Here is a 20,525-nt window from a genome sequence, read left to right on the forward strand (position 1 = left end):
ACCTTTGTTGAAATGGCTTCTGAACTGTGAGCTCTATCAGATATTCCTTGCAGCTTCTCAAGGAAGCTTTTTTTGGTCCTTAATATTCTCACCCATTTTATTGCCCTCAGGCGATTGTATTAGCTTCTTACGGGTAAAGCTGATTTTTTTGGTTTTGGTGCCCACAGCCGGATTTGATTGAACAATGTCTCTGATAGGGTGGTCTTTCGTCCTCATCTGCATCTTCTGAAACTCCCCTTTGTAGAATTAATGTTGCTAAAATCTGTAGAGCAGCCATGAGACAGCCCAGTGTGTACTTCCAGCAATCTGTACTACTAGATGCAAAGGATAGGTCAGATGCCTGCTTTATTAGGGCAACATTGCAGTCCCTATATAAACCATCTTACTCAGCTGTTCACCTAGTCACTAGGGCAAGTGTGTATTTCCTGAGGAGTGCAGAACTCTGAAGGCAATTTAATGTAGTAACCCTGATTACTTAGCAGTAACTGCAGTCCCCAAAATACTGTTTTTCCATAGATTAGTGCTTCTGTGGCAGCATTCCTCTGGAGTCTGTGTTCTGGACAGGCAAATAGAAACTGAAGAGTATGAGGAAACAGCAGTGGTGCCTCTCTTTGGGTATTGTGGGAGCAGAGCAGTTCATGTTAAGAGTCATGTAACCTCACTGCAGCATAACTGCTTTTAATGTTTTGACGGTTTTGTCTGAGCACAGTTCCAAGAGTCTGGATGTAAGTAAGCAATATACTCAGACCTTGAGTTACTGGGAACTTAACCTAGGTTTTTTTCTGAGACTTTATCTGTTGTACCTAACTATCTTTCATGCGCCTTATATCCCAACCCCAAATATGCAGACTCTTTACATTGGTTTTCCTGTAAGTTACAGCACTTCATCTTAACTTTAATTTACATATATTAGACTAGTGACAGAAATATAAGGTTAGTATATTGGCTTCATTTCCTCATGCCTGGGGCATCTCTCCTTTTTACCTAGTTATTGTTTTTCTTTCCCAGACATCTGAGAGGTCTTGTCCTTTAGGACATCTCTCATCAGTACCTCCTCTCTTCCCCCTCCCATCAACTTACCAACTGTCATGGAATTTTCCAGTTGTAAGGATCTTTCACTTTAGTTTAAATCTTTTCTTCTCTTAGGCTTGAAATTTCAGCTGCTCTGTTTCTAGACAACTCATTGCAATGAGGAGCTGAAAGCCTGTGCTGTCTTGTGGGTATAATTCATAAAATCATCTGTATTTAAAAAAAAATGGCTGAGAACTTTAAAAATTGGATGGTAACAGTTTGTGAATCCCAGTGATAATTGAACCTGATGATATTTTGAACAAAAAGAGTGCTGAGCCATACTGGTAGCTGCTTCCATAACTTCACGCGTACTCAACAGACATTCTAGGCTTCAGGTGACACACAATGATGTTCCTGGAATCTTATAGAGATCGTGGTAGTGTATTGGAACCAACCAAAAACATGGCCTCAGACTGCTAGCTAGCCACCATACAAACAGAGTAGCGGACAGTGCCTGTCTCAAAGATCTTACAAGCTTAATAGATAAGACTGCCAAGGGTAGGGAATGGGGATATTACACAATGTGGTTATTGTGTTGGGCAGGGGTTGGCAACCTTTCAGAAGTGGTGTGCCGAGTCTTCAGTTATTCACTCTAGGGGTACGTCTACACTACGAGATTATTCCGATTTTACATAAACCGGTTTTGTAAAACAGATTGTATAAAGTTGAGTGCACGCGGCCACACTAAGCACATTAATTTGGCAGTGTGCGTCCATGGTCCGAGGCTAGCGTCGATTTCCGGAGTGTTGCACTGTGGGTAGCTATTCTGTAGCTATTCCATAGTTCCCGCAGTCTCCTCTGCCTCTTGGAATTCTGGATTGAGATCCCAGTGCGTGATGGGGCAAAAATCATTGTCATGGGTGGTTCTGGGTAAATGTCAACAGTCATTCCTTCCTCTGGGGAAACAACAGCAGACTATCATGTCGTGCCGTTTTTCCCTGGATTGCCTTGGCAGACGCCATAGCACGGTAACCATGGAGCCCGTTCAGCTTTTTTTTTTACTGTCACCGTATGTGTACTGGATGCCGCTAACAGAGGCGTTACTGCAGCGCTACACAGCAGCATTTGTTTGCTTTTGCATGATAGCAGAGGTGGTTATCAGTCGTTCTGTACCGTCTTTGCATTGTAAATTGGCAAGAGATGGTTATCTTCGTTCTGTACCGTCTGCTACCTGCTGCTATCATGGGTGCCCCTGGCTGAGGTGCCGGCTGGGGCGGCAAGCAAAGGCAAAAATGGGAAATGACTCCCCGAGTCAATCCTCCTTTATGGTTTCTAAAAATAGAGTCAGTCCTGCCTAGAATATGGGCAAGTGTACTAGAGAACCAGTGTATCAGAGAGCACAGCTGCTCCGTGTCAGATCCCGCAGAAATGATGAGCTACATGCCATTCACGGGGGTGCCCCTGCAACAACCCCACCCGTTGCTTCCCTCCTCCCCAACCTTCCTGGGCTACCGTGGCAGTGTCCCCCCATTTGTGTGTCATGAAGTTATAAAGAATGCAGGAATAAGAAACAGTGACTTGTTAGTGAGATAAAATGAGGGGAGGCAGCCTCCCGCTGCTATGACAGTCCAGGCAGAACATTAAGCGGTGGGGGGAGAGGAGCCCAGCATCCCGCTGCTATGATAGTCCAGGCAGTACAGAATCTTTTCTTTACACATGAAAGGGAGGGGGCTGATGGAGCTCAGCCCCCAGTTGCTATGATGAGACGGTTACCAGCCGTTCTGTACATCTACTGGGAATGACCAGGAATCATTCCTATTTTTACCCAGGCGCCCCCGGCCAGCCTCACCTGAGGCCAGCCAGGAGCACTCACGGGCTGATGACGACGGATAGCAGTCATATTGTACCATCTGCCACCGGGGAGGGAGAGGAGCGGATACTGCTCTTCACTGCTGCAGCATCGCGTCTACCAGCAGCATTCAGTAGACATAGGGTGACATTGAAAAAAGTCAAGAAACGATTTTCTTTCCCTTTTCTTTCACGTGGGGGGGGGAGGGAGTAAATTGACGAGCTATACCCTGACCCACCGGACAATGTGTTTGACCCTACAGGCACTGGGAGCTCAGCCAAGAATGCAAATACTTTTCGGAGACTGCTGTGGACTGTGGGATAGCTGGAGTCCTCAGTACCCCTCCCTCCCTCCATGAGCGTCCATTTGATTCTTTGGCTTTCCGTTACGCTTGTCATGCAGCACTGTGACTAGCCTGGAGATTTTTTTCAAAATGCTTTGGCATTTCGTCTTCTGTAACGGAGCTCTGATAGAACAGATTTGTCTCCCCATACAGCGATCAGATCCAGTATCTCCCATACGGGTCCATGCTGGAGCTCTTTTGGATTTGGGACTGCATGCCACCCGTGCTGATCAGAGCTCCACGCTGGGCAACAGGAAATGAAATTCAAAAGTTCGTGCGGGCTTTTCCTGTCTACCTGGCGCCACTGCATCCGAGTTCAGATGATTGCTGTCCAGAGTGGTCACAGTGGTGCACTGTGGGATACCGCCCGGAGGTCAATACCGTCGATTTGCGGCCACACTAACCCTAATCCGATATGGTAATACCGATTTTAGCACTACTCCTCTCGAGGAGGAGTACAGAAACTGATTTAAAGAGCCCTTTATATCGATATAAAGGGCCTCGTAGTGTGGATGGGTGCGCCGTTAAATCGGTTTAACACTGCTAAAATCGGTTTAAATGCGTAGTGTAGACCAGGCCTAAGTTAAGGTTTCATGTGCCAGTCAGACATTTTAACGTTTTTAGAAGGTCTCTTCCTATAAGTCTGTAATATATAGCTAAACTATTGTTGTATGTAAAGTAAATAAGGTTTTTAAAATGTTTAAGAAGCTTCATTTAAAATTAAATTAAAATGCAGAGCCTCCCAGATTGGTGGCCAGGACCTGGGCAGTGTGAGTGCCGCTGAAAATCAGCTCGTGTGCCGCCTTCAGCATGTGTGCCATAGGTTGCCTATCCCTGGTGTAGGGAGTGCTCTTGAGTACTCGTACACCCCCTCCCTTCTATAGGCACCGGATAGTAGTAGTAAACTGGGAATTCGTCAGGTGAGTGAAAATGTAATTTCTAGTTGCTATTTCAGTGTGATTAGCAGGCTTATTCTTAGACATAAAAATCTTCAGGATTAAAAGTGACAGAAGCCAATTGTGCTTTCAAATTGCTCATGGAATAATTTCTTTCAATTATAATAAATACTCCTTCCTGGCTGTATATCCTTAAGCCACATAGGATTGCAGCCTGGCAGCTTCAGTGCAGATTTCCTCAAGCTGACCCACTAATGACTTCAATCTAGACCTGAAGGGACCCACATTCTCTGTAGGTGGAAGGTGGCATAGTCTCCATGGCAGTTCAGTGCGTCCAGGGCTGCGTCTGGAGCAGAGACTGCAACTCTGATTTTGCTCTATAAACATTCATCCCCCAAGGCTTTTAAGTATTGACAGAAGACTGTTAACGTGATTCACCCAGGGCCATTTAGTTTTGAGCTTTTATTACAGAAGAGGTAGGAGTTTGTGTAACGGCATGAGGTCAGGTGGAATATGTTTAATCTTTCACCATCCGGTCCTTCATTCCTTCTTTTCCCTCCCAGTTTTGGGACTAAAGCAAATCATAAACATGTATGTGAGGCTTATAACATTCTGTGCTTTCAGACAAGGATCTCAAAGCACTTGAAATTTTAACTTCATGACATCCCAGAGAGGTAGGTCAATATTCCATTTTACAGATGTGGAAACGGAAGCACTTGAAAGGTTGAGGACACAATCCTACAAGATGCTGAGTGCCCTCAGCTCACTTTGTAGTCAGTGAGAGTTAGCGATGTTTCACACCTAACGTTTTACAGGATCAGGCCTTATATTACTTGCCAAAAGTCACGAGTCATTGTCGGATCAAGGGATAACCCACAGTTTGGCTGTCTTTAGAGACTATTAGATGACACTGCTTGCCGAGTGTGACCCATTACAGAAATACACAGTAGACTAGAAAACAAGGAAAATTACTAAGAATAATAATTTTAAGAATAGTTGGCAGCCAGTATCAAGCAGAGTGCGTCAGGGGTCAGTCCTGGGGCCAGTTTTGTTCAACATCTTCATTAATGATCTGGATGATGGGATTGATTGCACTCTCAGCAAGTTCGGAGATGACACTAAGATGGGGGGGAGAGGTAGATACGCTAGAGGGTAGATTTAGGATACAGAGGGACCTAGACAAATTAGAGGATTGGGCCAAAAGAAATCTGATGAGGTTCAACAAGGACAAGTGCAGAGTCCTGCACTTAGGATGGAAGAATCCCATGCAATGGCACTGCTACAAGCTGGGGACGCGACGCTATGTGGCATGTTCTGCAGAAAAGGACTGGGGATCAGTGACCAGAAGCTGGATTGATCAGCAATGTGCCCTTGTGCCAAGAAGGCTAATGTTAGAACACCTTTATTTTCTCAGCTTCCCTATTTGTAAAATGGGGGTAATGATACTTGCTGCTTCTTGTAAACTGACATCTGAGCTGTATGTGCTGTACCAGGCACTATATAGAGCTAGGTTACTTATGTAAACGCAAACAATAGCTTTGTTTTCTGTGGTTTGTGTGTCCTAGCCCACAGAAGCCAGCGTCTGGATCTCCCATTGCCCAGTCTCTAGTAGTTTTTGGCTACAACAACTGCTTTATAAATGCAGATATAAATCAAATGTATCCACAGCATTAAGAGTTTGTTATTCTAGCAGTTCTAAGCATACTTCTTCTTGTCCTGTTTCCTTAGCCACTGCGCCACTCTACACTAGCGCGAAAATCTGATTTTAGATACGCAATTTTAGCTAAGAGAATAGCGTAAGTCTGAAAGATGATATCTAAAATCGATTTAACTTACCCGTCTTCACCAGCGGGATTGATGTGCGCGGCTCGCATGTCGATCTCGGAACTCCGTTGTTTTGGTGGAGTTCGGAATCGATCTAAGCGCCGGATCGATATATCCCGTCCAGATCAGACGCGATATATCGATCCCCGAGCAATCGATTTTAACGCGCCGATATGGCGCGTAGTCTAGACGGGGTGACTGTCTTGGTTTCCTGCTTTCTCTCCATTCCCAGCATGCCCTACATTCCAGGGAAATTCCCCCTCCTTTCATTTAAAGGCGCAGATGTAATCACTCTGCTGCTTACAAACACATCTTAAAATAATAATTTAAGTTATTTCCTCCTGCTACCTGCCAATACCATAAAGTTCTGGCTTCTCTTCTGATACAATAGGTAGCAACAACTTATAAATGTGTTTTTATTCTAGCTCTAGCAGTAGAAGCTTTTTCTAAAGCATTTAGAGCCCACTCAAAGCCCATTGAGGTCAATGAGACTTTTGGATTGGGGAAATGTCCATAGGGGAAATTCCTGTCAAATTCCCTTAATTTTTCTCAGTCTGTTTCCTCACATTGGCGTAAACATTTCCCTCTTCTAATTATTTCATGCGATGCCCTATAGGCAGACAAAAGACCTTACAGCTTAAATAGGCGCCTATAGTAGATGTTAATTAAATCCCTTGCTACTCTACCCTGCAAATAATTGTGAATAATGGTGTCTCTCCAAATTTATAATAGCACTTTGCAAACCTTAATTATCATGGTCTGTTTCAGTAAAATATTGTTGTTAAATTATCAGTTTGCTGCGTATCATCTAATCTGACACCAATTTATTGACAAACATTGTCTGCATTGACCCCCCCATCCCCTCCATGCACACAGCAGTTTTGTTCCCTCCACATCCACACCTTTATCCTTTGAATGCAGGAAGCAGTGCTGTCTTAAAGCCTGGCCTGGGAAGCTTGTACACCCTCCTTGCTGAAGTGAACCATACCAAATTCAGTCATTTAGCAGTATAATAGCTCAGAGACACCAACAGAAAACTCAGCATACTCTTGCCAAACCAGGAACTGGTTTAGGATGCTAGTAGCATCTGTAGAATTCCATTGTGATAGCTAGGAGTCCTCCATCAATAGTAGTCAGAAATTGAACATAGTGTAAAGTTCTCCTTTTCTAAACTCATTTTTTTCTGTCTTGGTGCATGTGTATTAACATACAGAGGTGGTGTATGCACTTGTATATGTATTGTGCATTGTTATCAAAACGCCTTAATAGGTGTATACATTTTAAATACCCATTTTCTGCCCCTCAACAGTACATCTAGGATTTGGCAATATACTTGTATTATTAACTGCATGTAATTAACTGGCACTGATATGCCAATAGGCATCTTTAGGTAACTATGAGCTTTTAATAAAGCCTTATGCTGTTCCCCTTGAATCTCTTGTGTCTTCCACTGAGCTCTTCAAGACTCCCAATTTGTCTTGTTCAGTCTCATCAGTCAGAACTCCCTTCCTGCTCAATGATGCTTTTCCCCCATGCACTGCATTGTCTCTCATCCTACGCGTTCTCTGTTGATTCCCATACAAGCCTGGCAAACCCCAGACTGTTTATAAGATTTTCAGATAAATTGTGGGTTGGAGCAGAATAGAGGGAATCTTTATGAACAGTTATGAAACAGAATTTTCTGAGATCTCATAGGAACATGGAATTGCCAGACTGGTCCAGATGATTCAAATAACTGCCAGTACTTGGGCTTTCACAAAACAACCAAATATTGAGAGACTTGCAATAAAATCACATGTTGGCAACACTGGGATTCTGATTTTGGGCCTATGGTAATTGTAACTTTTGGTGTAAGTTAATCCTTGCAGGAGCCCAGTAGGCTGTATTCGACTCAGAGTTGGAGTTCATTCAGATCCCAGTGTTTTCCTCTGTCCCAGCTCTTACTGATGGGTCTCTGCTGCTTTTGTTTTTCTTTCTAAAGGGATTAGACATTTCAGTTCAGTTTATACAGTAGTAGTTACTGGAGATGCATACATAGCCCCCGCAGGGACAAGTGTTCTTCTTCGAGTGCTTGCTCATATCGATTCCAATTAGGTGTGCGCGTGCCGTGTGCATGTTCATCGGAAGATTTTTACCCTAGCAACACTCGGTAAGTTGGCTGGGTCACCCCCTAGAGTGGTGCCGGATATATACCGCTGCTGACCCAACGGCCCTTCAGTTCCTTCTTACCTCCCGTGTCGGTCGTTGGAACAGTAGAGCGCGGCTTAGCTGATCTCCACCTCCCTAGCTACTCATAGTTCTCTTACTAATCCTTGTGTATATAGTTATAATTTTTATAGTTGTAGTTAGTTTTACTCATTCTATAATATAGTTAGTGTTTATAGTTGAGAGCGGTTCGGGGATTAGCCCCTTCCCCGCACCCGGTACCAGGCCCATGCCCGGTTCACCGGGCTTCAAACCGTGCTCGGCCTGCTCAAGCTGATGCCAACAGAAGATCCCCACGACTCCTGTCTTAAGTGCCTCGGGGAATCCCATCTCTCGGATAAGTGCCAGATCTGTAAGGCCTTGAAGCCCAGGACGAAGAAGGAGTGGGACTTTCGTCTCAAACAGCTCCTGATGGAGGCAACTCTTACTCCTCCATCTTCGGCACCGAGCACCGGACAGTCTGCATCAGGCAGAAGCATCTCTTCGGCACCATATTGCGCCGGTACCGCTAAGGCCCCTCGGCACTGACCGTCGCCGGCACAGATGTCTGCTCGGCACCGTTCCTTCTCCCCGCAGGTTAAGAAACATAAGACTCTTGCTGCTTCCGTGCCGCCTGCACCACAGTTGGAGCACCCGCCTAAGTCGGACTGTCCGGCACCGACACCTGCTGCGGCATCGCCAGCTTTGGCACCGTCAATTCCGGTCCCGCAAGGGCTGTTGAGTCCGGTGCCTGAAAGCTCCCCGGCGCATCCGTGGTTGAGCTCACTATTCCCTCCATGCTGGAGACCTTTTCCACGGCGAGGGCACTAATCGCGCTGATGGAGTCTGCGCTGCCTCAACCCCCGGCACTGCCAGTGCGGGTTATACAATCGATCGGCAAGCCTGCCCTGCTGAGACCATCCTCTGTCAGCACTGCTGAGAGGCACCGATCACGATCACGGTCCCACTGGCGGTCTTGGTCCCGTCACTGATCCCGGTCCCGACGCCGCTCGCAGTTCCAGCACCGCGCTCCATTTTTGTACCGGTTGCACTTGCGGCACCATTCAGCGTCCCGTTCACCGGCCCAGTACTCTTGGCACCGATCTAGCTCCCGGCACCGTTCCCGGCACTGCGCCTCTCGCAGCTGCTCTAGATGTCAAGGTTCGAGATCCCGGTCAACCTCCCAGCACCGCTCCAGTCGCAGGTCCTGCTCTCATTCCCGGTACCGCTCTCCGGTACCGCACAGAGAGAGATTGTCTAGAGATGGAGACCCTTCCCAGGGCTTTTCAGCTTCTCTGTAGCTATCTTGACACACATCTGTGTCATCTCATGCAGACAATGCTTCCTATGCACAGGACCGTGACTCAGATGTGCCCAGCCGAGTCTTCCAGGAGACCCAGGCCCAAGAACAAGGACCTCGTCAGTGGTCATTCTGGACACCTTGGGCATATCACCAAGCCCAAGGTGTGCCTCCAGTGCCATCATGCTCCTTATCATTGGAACACTGGTCGGAGGCGACTGTCAGCCACCTGCCTCCTGCAGGTACGAAGGAAGCTCCCATGCACTCAGCAGACCCTCAGGTTCCACCTGAGCCTGACATCACCCAAGAACAGGAGCCCACACAGGACCCTCTTGTCCCTGGCCTTTCCTCTTCCTCCTCTCCAGATGAAGTGGTGGCAGGGACATCCTCCTCCAGTTGACCTGAGGGCACATCAGGACCTGCTGAGACGTGTAGCCCTGAATATGAATCTTCAGGTGGAGAAGGTCCCGGAGATAGAGGATCCTCTGGTGGATATTTTGTCAGCTGACACCCCCACATCGTGCGAATGAAGCGCCTTGCCATTCATTTGCACAATCCAAGCAAATGCCGATACCATCTGGCAGTCTCCAGCCGCTATTCCGCCCTCGGCCAGGGGAGTTGAGTGGAAGTACATGGTACCCTCTAAGGGGTACGAGTACCTGTATGTGCACCCTTCTCCCTGCTCTCTTGTCATGGAATCAGTCAACGAAAGGGAGCGCCATGGCCAGCAAGCTCTGGCTCCGAAATCAAAGGAGGCTAGGCGCATGGACTTATTGGGCCACAAGGTATACTCTGCTGGGGCCCTCCAACTCAGGGTGGCAAACCAGCAAGCCCTCCTTAGCTGGTACAACTAGAACACCTGGGGGGTGGTTGGAAAATTCACGGAGTTAGTTCCCCAAGACTCCCGTCAAGAGTTTGCTGCCCTTTTGGAGGGAGGGAAGAAGGTGGCGAGAACTTCTCTCTAGGCCTCGCTGGACACAGCAGACTCCGCAGCCAGAACTCTGGTTTCAGGAATTGCCATGAAGCGAATATCATGGCTTCAGGTGTCAGGCCTTCCACCTGAACTGCAGCACACCATACAGGACTTGCCCTTCAATTGCCAAGGCCTATTTTCTGAAAAGACTGACCCTAGGCTGCAAAGCCTGAAGGACAACAGGGTGATCATGCGCTCACTTGGGATGCACACACCAGTGACTCAGCGCAGATCCTTCCATCTCCAGCCTCACTGCCCTTACCCCCTGCCTAGGCCACGACAGGACTTTGGCAGAAGGCGTGGCCGAGGCAATCGCAGGTGGCAGTCGGGACCCCAAGGGGGTCAGAATCAGGGTCCCTCCAAACCACCCGTGGGACCCAAACCAAACTTTTGAAGGCACGCCCGAGGATGGCATACTAGTTGTTTCCCAGGATCCTTCCCCTCCTTTTTACAACCGCCTTTCCCTTTTCCTCCCTGCGTGGACCCAACTAACTTCAGATCGTTGGATCCTACGCACAGTAGAATTCGGATACCACCTCCAGTTTATCACACCCCCCTATCCTCGTCCCTCTTCAGGGACCCCTCTCACGAGCAATTCCTCTTGCAAGAAGTAAGGACGCTCCTTGCCATGGGAGCTATAGAGGAGGTACCGAAGGACTCAAGGGGTAAGGGGTTCTATTCCCACTATTTCCTAATCCCCAAGGCAAAGGGTGGTCTCAGACCTATCCTAGACCTGCAAGGACTCAACAAGTTCATGATAAAGCTGAAGTTCCGCATGGTATCCCTGGGGACGGTCATCCCATCCTTGGATCCCAGAGCTGGTATGCCGCTCTCGATATGAAGGACGCTTATTTTCACATTGCCATTTACCCTCCGCACAGACGGTACCTCCGATCTATGGTCAACTGTCAACATTTCCAATTTACGGTTCTTCCGTTTGGCCTCTCTGCAGCCCCACAGGTATTCACAAAATGCATGGCTGTAGTTGCCGCCTCCCTCCGTCATTGTCGGATACACATCTTCCCATATCTCGACAATTGGCTCATTCGAGGGGCCTCCGAGACCCAAAGTCACCCGTCATGTGGGCATCATCAAGGACCTATTCGAGCGACTAGGCCTGCGGATCAATATAGAGGAATCCACTCTGGTTCCCACATCAGTTTCAGGTGATGGTATCAATTATACAAGGCCTACAAAACTTCCCAACAACTCTGGCTCGTGGGTCACATGGCTGCCTGCACATTTGTGACCAAACGCTCCAGACTGCGTCTCCGTCCCCTTCAAACTTGGCTCTCCTCGGTATACCGCCTGGGCAGAGGCTGTATAGATATGATCCTTACGATCCCCTCGGTCATCCTAAGCTCCCTGGACTGGTGGTTGATGCCCTGCCTCGTCTGTGCAGGGATGCCATTCCATCTGCCTCAGCCTTCAATGACCCTCGCAACGGACGTGTCATCTCTCGGCTGGGGTGCCCACCTCGAACATCTTCACACTCAAGGCCTTTGGTCAACTCAGGAACTGGCCTTGCACATCAATGTGCGGGAGCTGAGAGCAGTCCGCCTTGCGTGCCAGGCATTTCAAGGGCAGTTACAAGGCTGTTGTGTCTGTGTTCACAGACAACACAACGGCCATGTTTTACATAAACAAGCAGGGAGGAGCACATTCCTCCCCCTTTGCCAGGAAGCTATTCAGTTCTGGGACTTCTGCATAGCCCACTCGATAGACCTGGTAGCGTCTTTTCTCCCAGGGGTTCAGAACACTCTGGCGGATCAACTCAGCAGATCCTTCCTGTCCCATGAGTGGTCGATTCGTCTGGAAGTTATCCATTCTGTTTTCCAGAAGTGGGGCTTTCCCCACATAGACCTCTTCGCCTCCCGTGAGAACAGGAAATGCAAAACATTCTCCTCCTTCCAAGGTCTCGATCTCAGATGCATTTCTGATACCGTGGATGAGCCATCTGCTTTACGCCTTCCCACCGTTCCCGCTGGTTCACAGGGTCCTGCTCAAGCTCTGCAGAGACAGAGCCCATCTCATCATGATCGCTCCAGCCTGGCCGAGGCAACACTGGTACACCATGTTGCTCGACCTGTTGATAGCCAGCCCAATCACTCTACCTCTTTGCCTGGACCTGATAACTCAGGACAATGGGAGACTTCACCACTCAGACCTGCAGTCTCTTCACCTCACAGCATGGTTACTGCGTGGTTAAGCCAGTCCGAGTTACGTTGCTCTGCCTCGGTCCAACAAGTGCTCTTGGGTAGTAGGAAACCTTCCACTAGGTTAACATATCTGGTCAAGTGGAAGTGCTTCTCCTGCTGGTGCGACCAACGTAATGTTATTTCCACCGAGGTTCCAGTCCCTACCATCTTGGACTACCTCTGGTCTCTCAAACAGCATGGCCTAACGGTATCTTCATTGAAGGTGCACTTGGTGGCCATTTCTACCTTCCACCCAGGGGAGAGCGGCCGCTCGGTCTTCTCTCATCCCATGGTTTCGAGGTTCCTCAAGGGCTTGGAGCGATTATACCCACAAGTGTGCCGCCACGCCCCAACTTGAGATCTCAGCCTAGTTCTAGCCAAACTTATGACTGCTCCCTTCGAGCTGCTAGCAACCTGCTCACTGCTGTACCTGTCCTGAAAGACAGCCTTTCTTGTAGCCATTACATCGGCAAGACAAGTTTCCGAGCTTCGGGCTCTCGCGATGGACCCCCTGTATACCGTGTTTCATAAGGACAAGGTACAGTTGCGACCACACTCGGCTTTCGTCCCTAAAGTGGTATCGGCCTTTCATGTCAACCAGGATATCTTCCTTCCAATCTTCTTCCCGAAGCCACGCTCATCACGCCGGGAGCAACAACTGCACTCCCTAGATGTCTGTAGGGCGCTCACATTTTATATCGAGCGAACAAACCCCTTATGTAAAACACCACAACTCTTCGTTGTGGTGGCAGACCGGATGAAGGGCCTACCTGTCTCCTCCCAGATGATTTCATCTTGGGTGACATTGTGCATCCGCACCTGCTGTGACTTGGCTCATGTTCCGATGAGCCACCTTACTGCCCATTCTACCAGGGCTCAGGCTTCATCTGCCGCTTTCCTGGCTCATGTACCCATCCAGGACATATGTCGTGCGGCTACCTGGTCCTCGGTCCACACCTTTGCGTCACATTATGCATTGGTTCAACAGTCCAGAGATGACGCGGCATTTGGATCAGCAGTTCTACATTCTGCGACATCTCACTACGACCCCACCGCCTAGGTAAGGCTTGGGAGTCACCTAGGCTCCAAAACGTCTGTTAGTCTATAAGGTGCCACAGGATTCTCTGCTGCTTTTACAGATCCAGACTAACACGGCTACCCCTCTGTTACTAATTGAAATCGATATGAGCAAGCACTCGAAGAAGAAAAGATGGTTACTCACCTTTGTAACTGTTGTTCTTCAAATGTGTTGCTCATATCCATTCCAAATCCACCCTCCTTCCCCTCTGTCGGAGTAGCCTGCAAGAAGGAACTGAAGGGCCGTTGGTCGGCAGGGGTATGTATCTGGTGTCATGGCAGCACCACTCTAGGGGGCGACCCAGCCGACCCACCAAGTGTTGCTAGGGTAAAAATCTTCCGACAAATGTGCATGGGGCGCGCGCACACGTAATTGGAATGGATATGAGCAACACATCTTGAAGAACAACAGTTACAAAGGTGAGTAACTGTCTTTTCAGTGGTTTGAGCATTGGCCTGCTAAACCAAGGGTTGTGAGTTCAATCCTTGAGGGGGCCATTTAGGGATTTGGGGATTGGTCCTGCTTTGAGCAGGGGGTTGGACTAGATTATCTTCTGAGGTCCCTTCCAACCTTAATAATTTAAATGACCATGAAAATGACGCTTAAGCACTTTCTTTTATGTTTTGCTAGATTAATATTTAGGAGTGTGCAGCTGTGCCTGGGAGGTCGGCAGCATTGCCAGGCTCCTATGAACTACTCTTTCCCAGGAAAAAAATGAATCACACATAAGGGATGTCTTTGTTCACTTGGCTCCTTCAAGTTAGAATATAACTTGATGTAATTTTCTGGTGAAAGTACACCCTAAAGGGTAGGGTGTGCTGCTGGCACTAATTTCTCAGCATTTAAAGGCATCTGAACACCTTGTGGTTTATAAATACTCCATTCTTGATTTTTATCAAGCTTCTTCAAATCCCATTCCTCCATTTCTCTTTAGAAACTTCATTAAAATTGTAGGACTGCGGCACATTGATGGGTCTGATTTCACTGAAAAATCATGTGTGCTGTCAGTCTTAGCAAGAGTTCTGCCACTCAGTGTAACATAAACCATATACACAGAAGTACTTCAGCCTAATGACTCACTGGTAAGTATTGCTGCTTTTTCTTCACATTTCAGTATTCCCAAGAGAGATCATGGGTGAAAAAATGTCCTACAAAGAGTTTCTGGATCGTAACGAGACCTGGGCGATGGATGATAGAGACCTTTGCTTTGAACCACAGTCGATATTCAGACCCATGGAGGGGACAGGTATGGCTGTATTAACCTACACCATTGTTAAAATAACTTCAGGGCTGCACCCTAGCTAACAAAATCCTGGAATCTCACCACCTCACTTAAAGTTGTTTTTTCTATTCCGCACTCACATTTTTTTCCTAAATGCATTGCCCATAGTTCCAAAGACCTTAACACCCCAGTGAGTTATATAGACTGTCAACCTGGTGTTTTAATCTGACACAGGACACAATCTTAAAAAACAAACAACCTGTTCTGCTGCGTTTTTTTTTGTTTGTTTATCTAGTAACTGTACCCTTGTGCCCTAATGAGCTCTGTGGAAATGGGATGCTGCCGTGTGAGCCAATTTAAATTGAGTCATTTTTGGTCTTTTTGTTAAGATTGTAGTGTCCCTGTCAGATGCTACCCAAGATCTGTGAAAATAAACTGTCCTTCAACTCACCTCCATGTATTTTTGAAGCACAGTGACAGAGATTGGAGCCTATAGCTCACATCTGCCAGTGATCTTGGACTGACATAAACCTACTCCTTTAGAGCACTTTGTTTGAGGAAACTCATATCTGTAGTCATAATGATGACAGTCTTGGTATCTTTTTTTAACTAATAGGCTCATGGTATCTTTTTCAACTAATCATCTAGTTGTTATGTTTGTCATCAAAACACATCTGTCCTTATTGTAGACATGGTCTATAATTTTTTTTAAAGAAAAGCATCTAAACATTTTGTTCAAAACTGTCAGATTTCTTCCAGCCTTGGATCCCATTGCCAGATTTTAGTTCAGATGGGATTTTTACTATTTAAACAACAGGTAAACAGATTAGAATTGGATGCACTGTGTTTTGCCTCTGCTCATGAAGTCTAGAGAGCATTTCATGAACAAAGCTGAAGTGACATTTACTGTATGTTCCTCGTCAAGAGGTGCCAGCAGATGCTACTGTTTTCCATATTTTTGTTAAATGTTTAACTGAGACCTCTTGGAAGAGCAATATCTTATTTGTTACTTTCCTAGCAGTTCCAACAAAAATGGACCATAAAGCCGAAGGCTTGTTCTTGAGATCCAATTTCTATCTTTTATAATTTTCTTCACTTGTTGAAGTTCATAAAGCTTGTCTGTCTTTCCTTCCTCACTACTTGCCTGTCTACCTGCCTTCCTCTCTAAATTTACTATTACCTAAGCCTCAGCTATTGTATATAGAGCACCAGTAACTACAATATTGAGTTATGCTCTCTCAGCACACCAAAATGTACTGGATAGTATTTCATTTTGTATATATAGATGCATGATGAGATGCTCCATCGAGTCCAAACAAGGACTTGAAATTCTGAAAAATGCAATTTCACCCAATAGTTAACCCAGAACTGCACTTTAATACTTGTCTACAAGACTGACAGTGAAGGATTAATATGTAGAGGTGTACAAGTTGCATCCAATAAACTTGTGTATCACTGGCTAGGATCATAACTAGATCAAATATCTCATTTTTTTATATAACAGGAAACCAATAGAAAAAGCTGTGTTTCCATGTGGGGGTTTGTGCCTCTGGTTACTGGGCAATATGGCCTAGTGGCCAGAGTCCATAGAATCGCCACTGGTTTCAGGGCAATGCAACCAAGTGGCCAGAGTCTCTAGGATCGCCCCTGGTTGCAGGGCAGCATGGCCTGGTGGCCAAAGACTCTCCCACTCCACTGGGTCCCTGTCTCTGGCCCTAACCATGGGGGCGGGGGAGGGGGGGGTCCGATTGAAACATACTGAGGCTTGCCGGGGGCAAGGTACCAGCCCGTCACCCCCTCTCCCCGGGTCGCTTCCTACCGGCTTGAGCGTTGAGGTCTCCCACGAGTCCCTAGGTTCCCTGTGGGCCTCTGGGTCAATTGCCTCCCCAGGTTCCTCCTATAGTAGGGCTTCGAGCCAGCCTAGAGAGACTTCAGTCCCTGGCGCCTCCGCGGGCAGTGGCTGGTCCTCCGCTGGAGCTTCCCAGTCAGGGCCTTCCCCTGCGGTTGCCAGCCCAGACTGAGCTGGGCTCCCTCTTTTTACACTCCCAGAGCACTTGGAACATGCCTGGAGCTGCTGGGGCCGTTGCAGGGTGGTGATGCCCCATCACATCTGGAATAAATATTCTTGTAGTTAAAATTCTTGCACAGGTGTTTTGTTTCTTTTTATACCTGTGCGAATGTACAATATGGATATGTTATAACTACGAGTTATCCAGTTACTGAGCGAGTCACTAGTTCTAGACCATTGGGGCAAAACTCAGGTTTTTTCCTGTTTTCACCAAATTGACCTTTTTCCCAGCCCTCACATTACTTGAATGCTGGGCACGTATCCTTTTCCTGGTGTTTAGAGCTACAGAAGCTGTGTTTTCTGTGAGTCTTGTATGCATAGTCCTTTTACCAAAAAGGAAACTTGTTCAGTCAGATTGAAGGATGTCTCAAACTACACAAGGATCGTCTAGTTTCCAAAGAAGAGCTATTGAGTCTGACAGCTGAGCATGATTGCATTCAGGCAGCAGTAGAAGTGTTGGATGTCCAAGTCATAAATGTCTTGGGCTGCATAGTGGACAGCGGGCAAGCTACTGACCTGCACTAAAATTCCTTGGAGAGACTGACTAACCAGTATGTCTGATCTAGGGCATATAACGAAGACTGTTCTCCTCACAGACTTTTAAGGTTAGAAGGGACAATCATAATCTTGTAGTCTGCCCTCCTGCACATTGCAGGCCACAGAACGTCACACACCCAGTCCTGTAATGGAGCCATAACCTTCCCCAATCATCTTTAATGTCTCTGAAAGACAGGAGAAATGGGTGATTTCTCTGCCTGGCCCATGATTTTGCTAAATTCATCCTCTGGCTCAACAGCCAATTACACCTCCATGCTGCTTTTTTTGGGACGTGTATATATGGCTCATTATATACTTTTCCCCAAAGTGCAGTATGGGACATGACAGAATGACTTTTGAGTTATCTGAGCTGGAACAGTTTTCATTTCTTCCTCAGATCAAATATACTGGTCTATTAGATCACCCAAGACTTAAATGCTGCTTGTCTTTGAGAGAGGGACATACAGGTGCACCATATGATATTTATTCTACTCTTTAACCTATCTTGGCTACAGAATAACACGGACAACCCCATTTTCATGTTGGGTATAAATCTTGTGTGAAAGAGGAAAAGTTCTCTCCTTCTCGCGCTCTCTTTTTTTTTTTTTTTTTTAAGGGGGTGGGAGAACACCCACATTTCCTAGGTTTGTATGACATCTTGTAGGGCAAAGATGGTAGTGATGCTCATCCTCAGCATTCTTACATAATCTTGCTCTCATGTTGTCATACTTTTGTGGTAACATGTTTGGCTTATTCTCATGTTCCTCAGAGCCCTTCAGGATGCACAGAGAGGATGTCCTGTGTGATCTGCTGCTACGTCCTTCTGAAATGGAGACTCGCCTACCATTCACAGAGCATTTTGAAGCTTCAGAGGAAGTTCATGGTATAATCCTCCATGAATATGTTCATGCGCTGCTGTTAACCAGGGGTTCAGTTTTCAGTTTCTATATATGGAATTTGGGGCTGTCTACAGAAATCTATTAAATTGGCAATAGTGTAAAATTTTACCTCCTTTCTTCTCTTGAATCTCTCTTTTTGTAAACAGTGTTTTCAGCTTGAGGTCTCTCAACAGACCTTGTCTTTTATCCCTTTTTTGTCCTATTTTACTTTAATTAAGAAAAATCTGAATTAAACTAAAGTTATGGAAAACTTTAACTTCATCTTCAAATGTTTTGTCCCCATTTGTGTTTTTTTTTTTTTCCACTTTCCAGTTTTCAACGTTTCAACCATGGCAGCTTGAGAGCTACTATAACAATAGCTTATTTGGGAGGAGTACCTGAAAGGCACACAACTTCCCTTCCCTTGCCCAATAACATTTGATTAACTTTTTCTTGGTCTAGATCTAGTGCCCTTCCGAGTGAATTAACAGGTTTATGTACAGTGTATAAACTCATGTATATGTTGTTTATGATGAGAATAAAGTACATTGCTCTGTAAGTTAATGGACCTAATGAAATAAGTTTGTGTTGGAAACAAATCTGAATTCAAAAGGATGATAGCAGTGTCAAATGTACTTTTCTTTCTTGCAGCACCCCATGCAGCTATGATGGTACCTGAATTGCCTTCTCTGGGATCCCCATATTCTCATGCAGAAGTTACAGATCCATCTGCCTTCATCACCCTGGATTCAACTACAGAGTCTCTGCTGAACATAGAAGGTGAAACGCACTTCTGCTGCTGCCATACTACTTTATAACGGGGGTCAGAGGGATCTGCGGGTCAGAAACTGTTAGGTGTATTAATCTTAAAAAGATGATTATATTTGGCTTTTCCCGTTATATAAAATGAGTCAAGATTAAGAAAATATCCCATTGGAAAGAACATAAAATGCTTCAACTCAATTTTCAGTCTGAGAGATTTCTTAAGGTATTTGGGAGCAAAATATCACATTGAGAGTGTGCCTCTTGTGCTGGTGGATCTTAAAATTAGTATTAGTTGTTATCCCTTTCTTAATCCCTTAGATCCATTATAATATCAGAGGAGAACATTTTCAGGTCCTGTAAGGTTTCCCAAGATGAACTAATAAGTTCTTTCTAAGAATGAAGTTGCAAGAACAGCAAAGCCTGTACCACATGAGTAAATACGTGGTTGCAATTTGTAGTTGAGCATCAGTTTTGAAATCCAGAACCAGTGTTGTTGACACTGACAGGGCTATATGTGCTAATTGTTTCCCTTAGCACCTGCAAGAGTGACAGTGCCTGAAGAAAATTGGCCGGGAGCTGAGCATGCTGTGGAGAAACTAGATGAATCTTCCTTTGTAGAACCACCAGGTAAAAATAAAAGTATTGGGTTGTCCCCAGAAAATTGTTTCTGGAGTCTTTCAGCAGGATTTGAATGCCAGAAATAGATGGTCTTTCCTTCCTTCTTGAAAATGGAGGCTAAGAGCTGTATTGTGGATACTGTAGCGTGACTAAGACACTGCTGTGTTGATTCTATAACATCCTTGCAATAGAAAAAAATCTTCATTGGAGGTACGTTTTCTTATGGCAAAGTGCTCAGAATTGGGAAAAGGAATAAAATGAATTCTGAACTTCAGGTATCTCTCTGAAGATGGATTTATGCTTGCTATCTGGGGGGTCTATGTTCACTCCCAAGTGAGTTATTTGGGTGGATAGAATCAGGGAGCTTTTCTTGATGTTGATGATAAAGCCTTGTGCTTGCAGGATACTGAGAGTCAAAGACATAGCTCTGTATGCCACTGCTAGGGATAGATCTCCGATTAAGATGTTGTCCAGGAGGGGTTGCGGCTGGATCTGTATGACCTGAGTCTGTCTATGATTATCACCAATATCTTTATGAAGACCTACAAGGCAGAGGACAAGCCAAATGGGAGTATCAGATATTGATAATGCTTCCTGATGTAGGCAAACCTTGGGAACCTTTTGGTGGCATGGTCTGACTGAGATGTTGAAGGTATGTGTTTCCGCCAGATCTACTGAAGTCATAAAATCTCTCTGGGACAGGGATGACACCATAGAGGTTAGGGTCTCCATCTGGAACTTTGTTTTCTTCATCCACCTTTTGAGCCTTTTGAGATCCAGA

At 46.1% G+C, this 20,525-nt stretch overlaps 1 protein-coding gene across 14 annotated transcripts in view; it reads left to right on the plus strand.

Moving 5' to 3' along the window:
* MAP4 (microtubule associated protein 4) overlaps positions 1-20,525 on the plus strand; it is a 314,214-nt gene that overhangs the window by 174,509 nt on the left and 119,180 nt on the right. For all 14 annotated transcript variants that reach the window (XM_075062117.1, XM_075062115.1, XM_075062111.1 and 11 more), the window contains 4 exons: positions 14,771-14,902; positions 18,253-18,366; positions 19,013-19,141; positions 19,661-19,753. In XM_075062117.1, the coding sequence (XP_074918218.1) occupies positions 14,771-14,902; positions 18,253-18,366; positions 19,013-19,141; positions 19,661-19,753 (468 nt within the window). The remainder of the gene's footprint in view (positions 1-14,770; positions 14,903-18,252; positions 18,367-19,012; positions 19,142-19,660; positions 19,754-20,525) is intronic.

This window comes from Chelonoidis abingdonii, chromosome 2, assembly GCF_003597395.2.
Source record: "Chelonoidis abingdonii isolate Lonesome George chromosome 2, CheloAbing_2.0, whole genome shotgun sequence".
NCBI classification, from domain to species: Eukaryota; Metazoa; Chordata; order Testudines; family Testudinidae; genus Chelonoidis; species Chelonoidis abingdonii.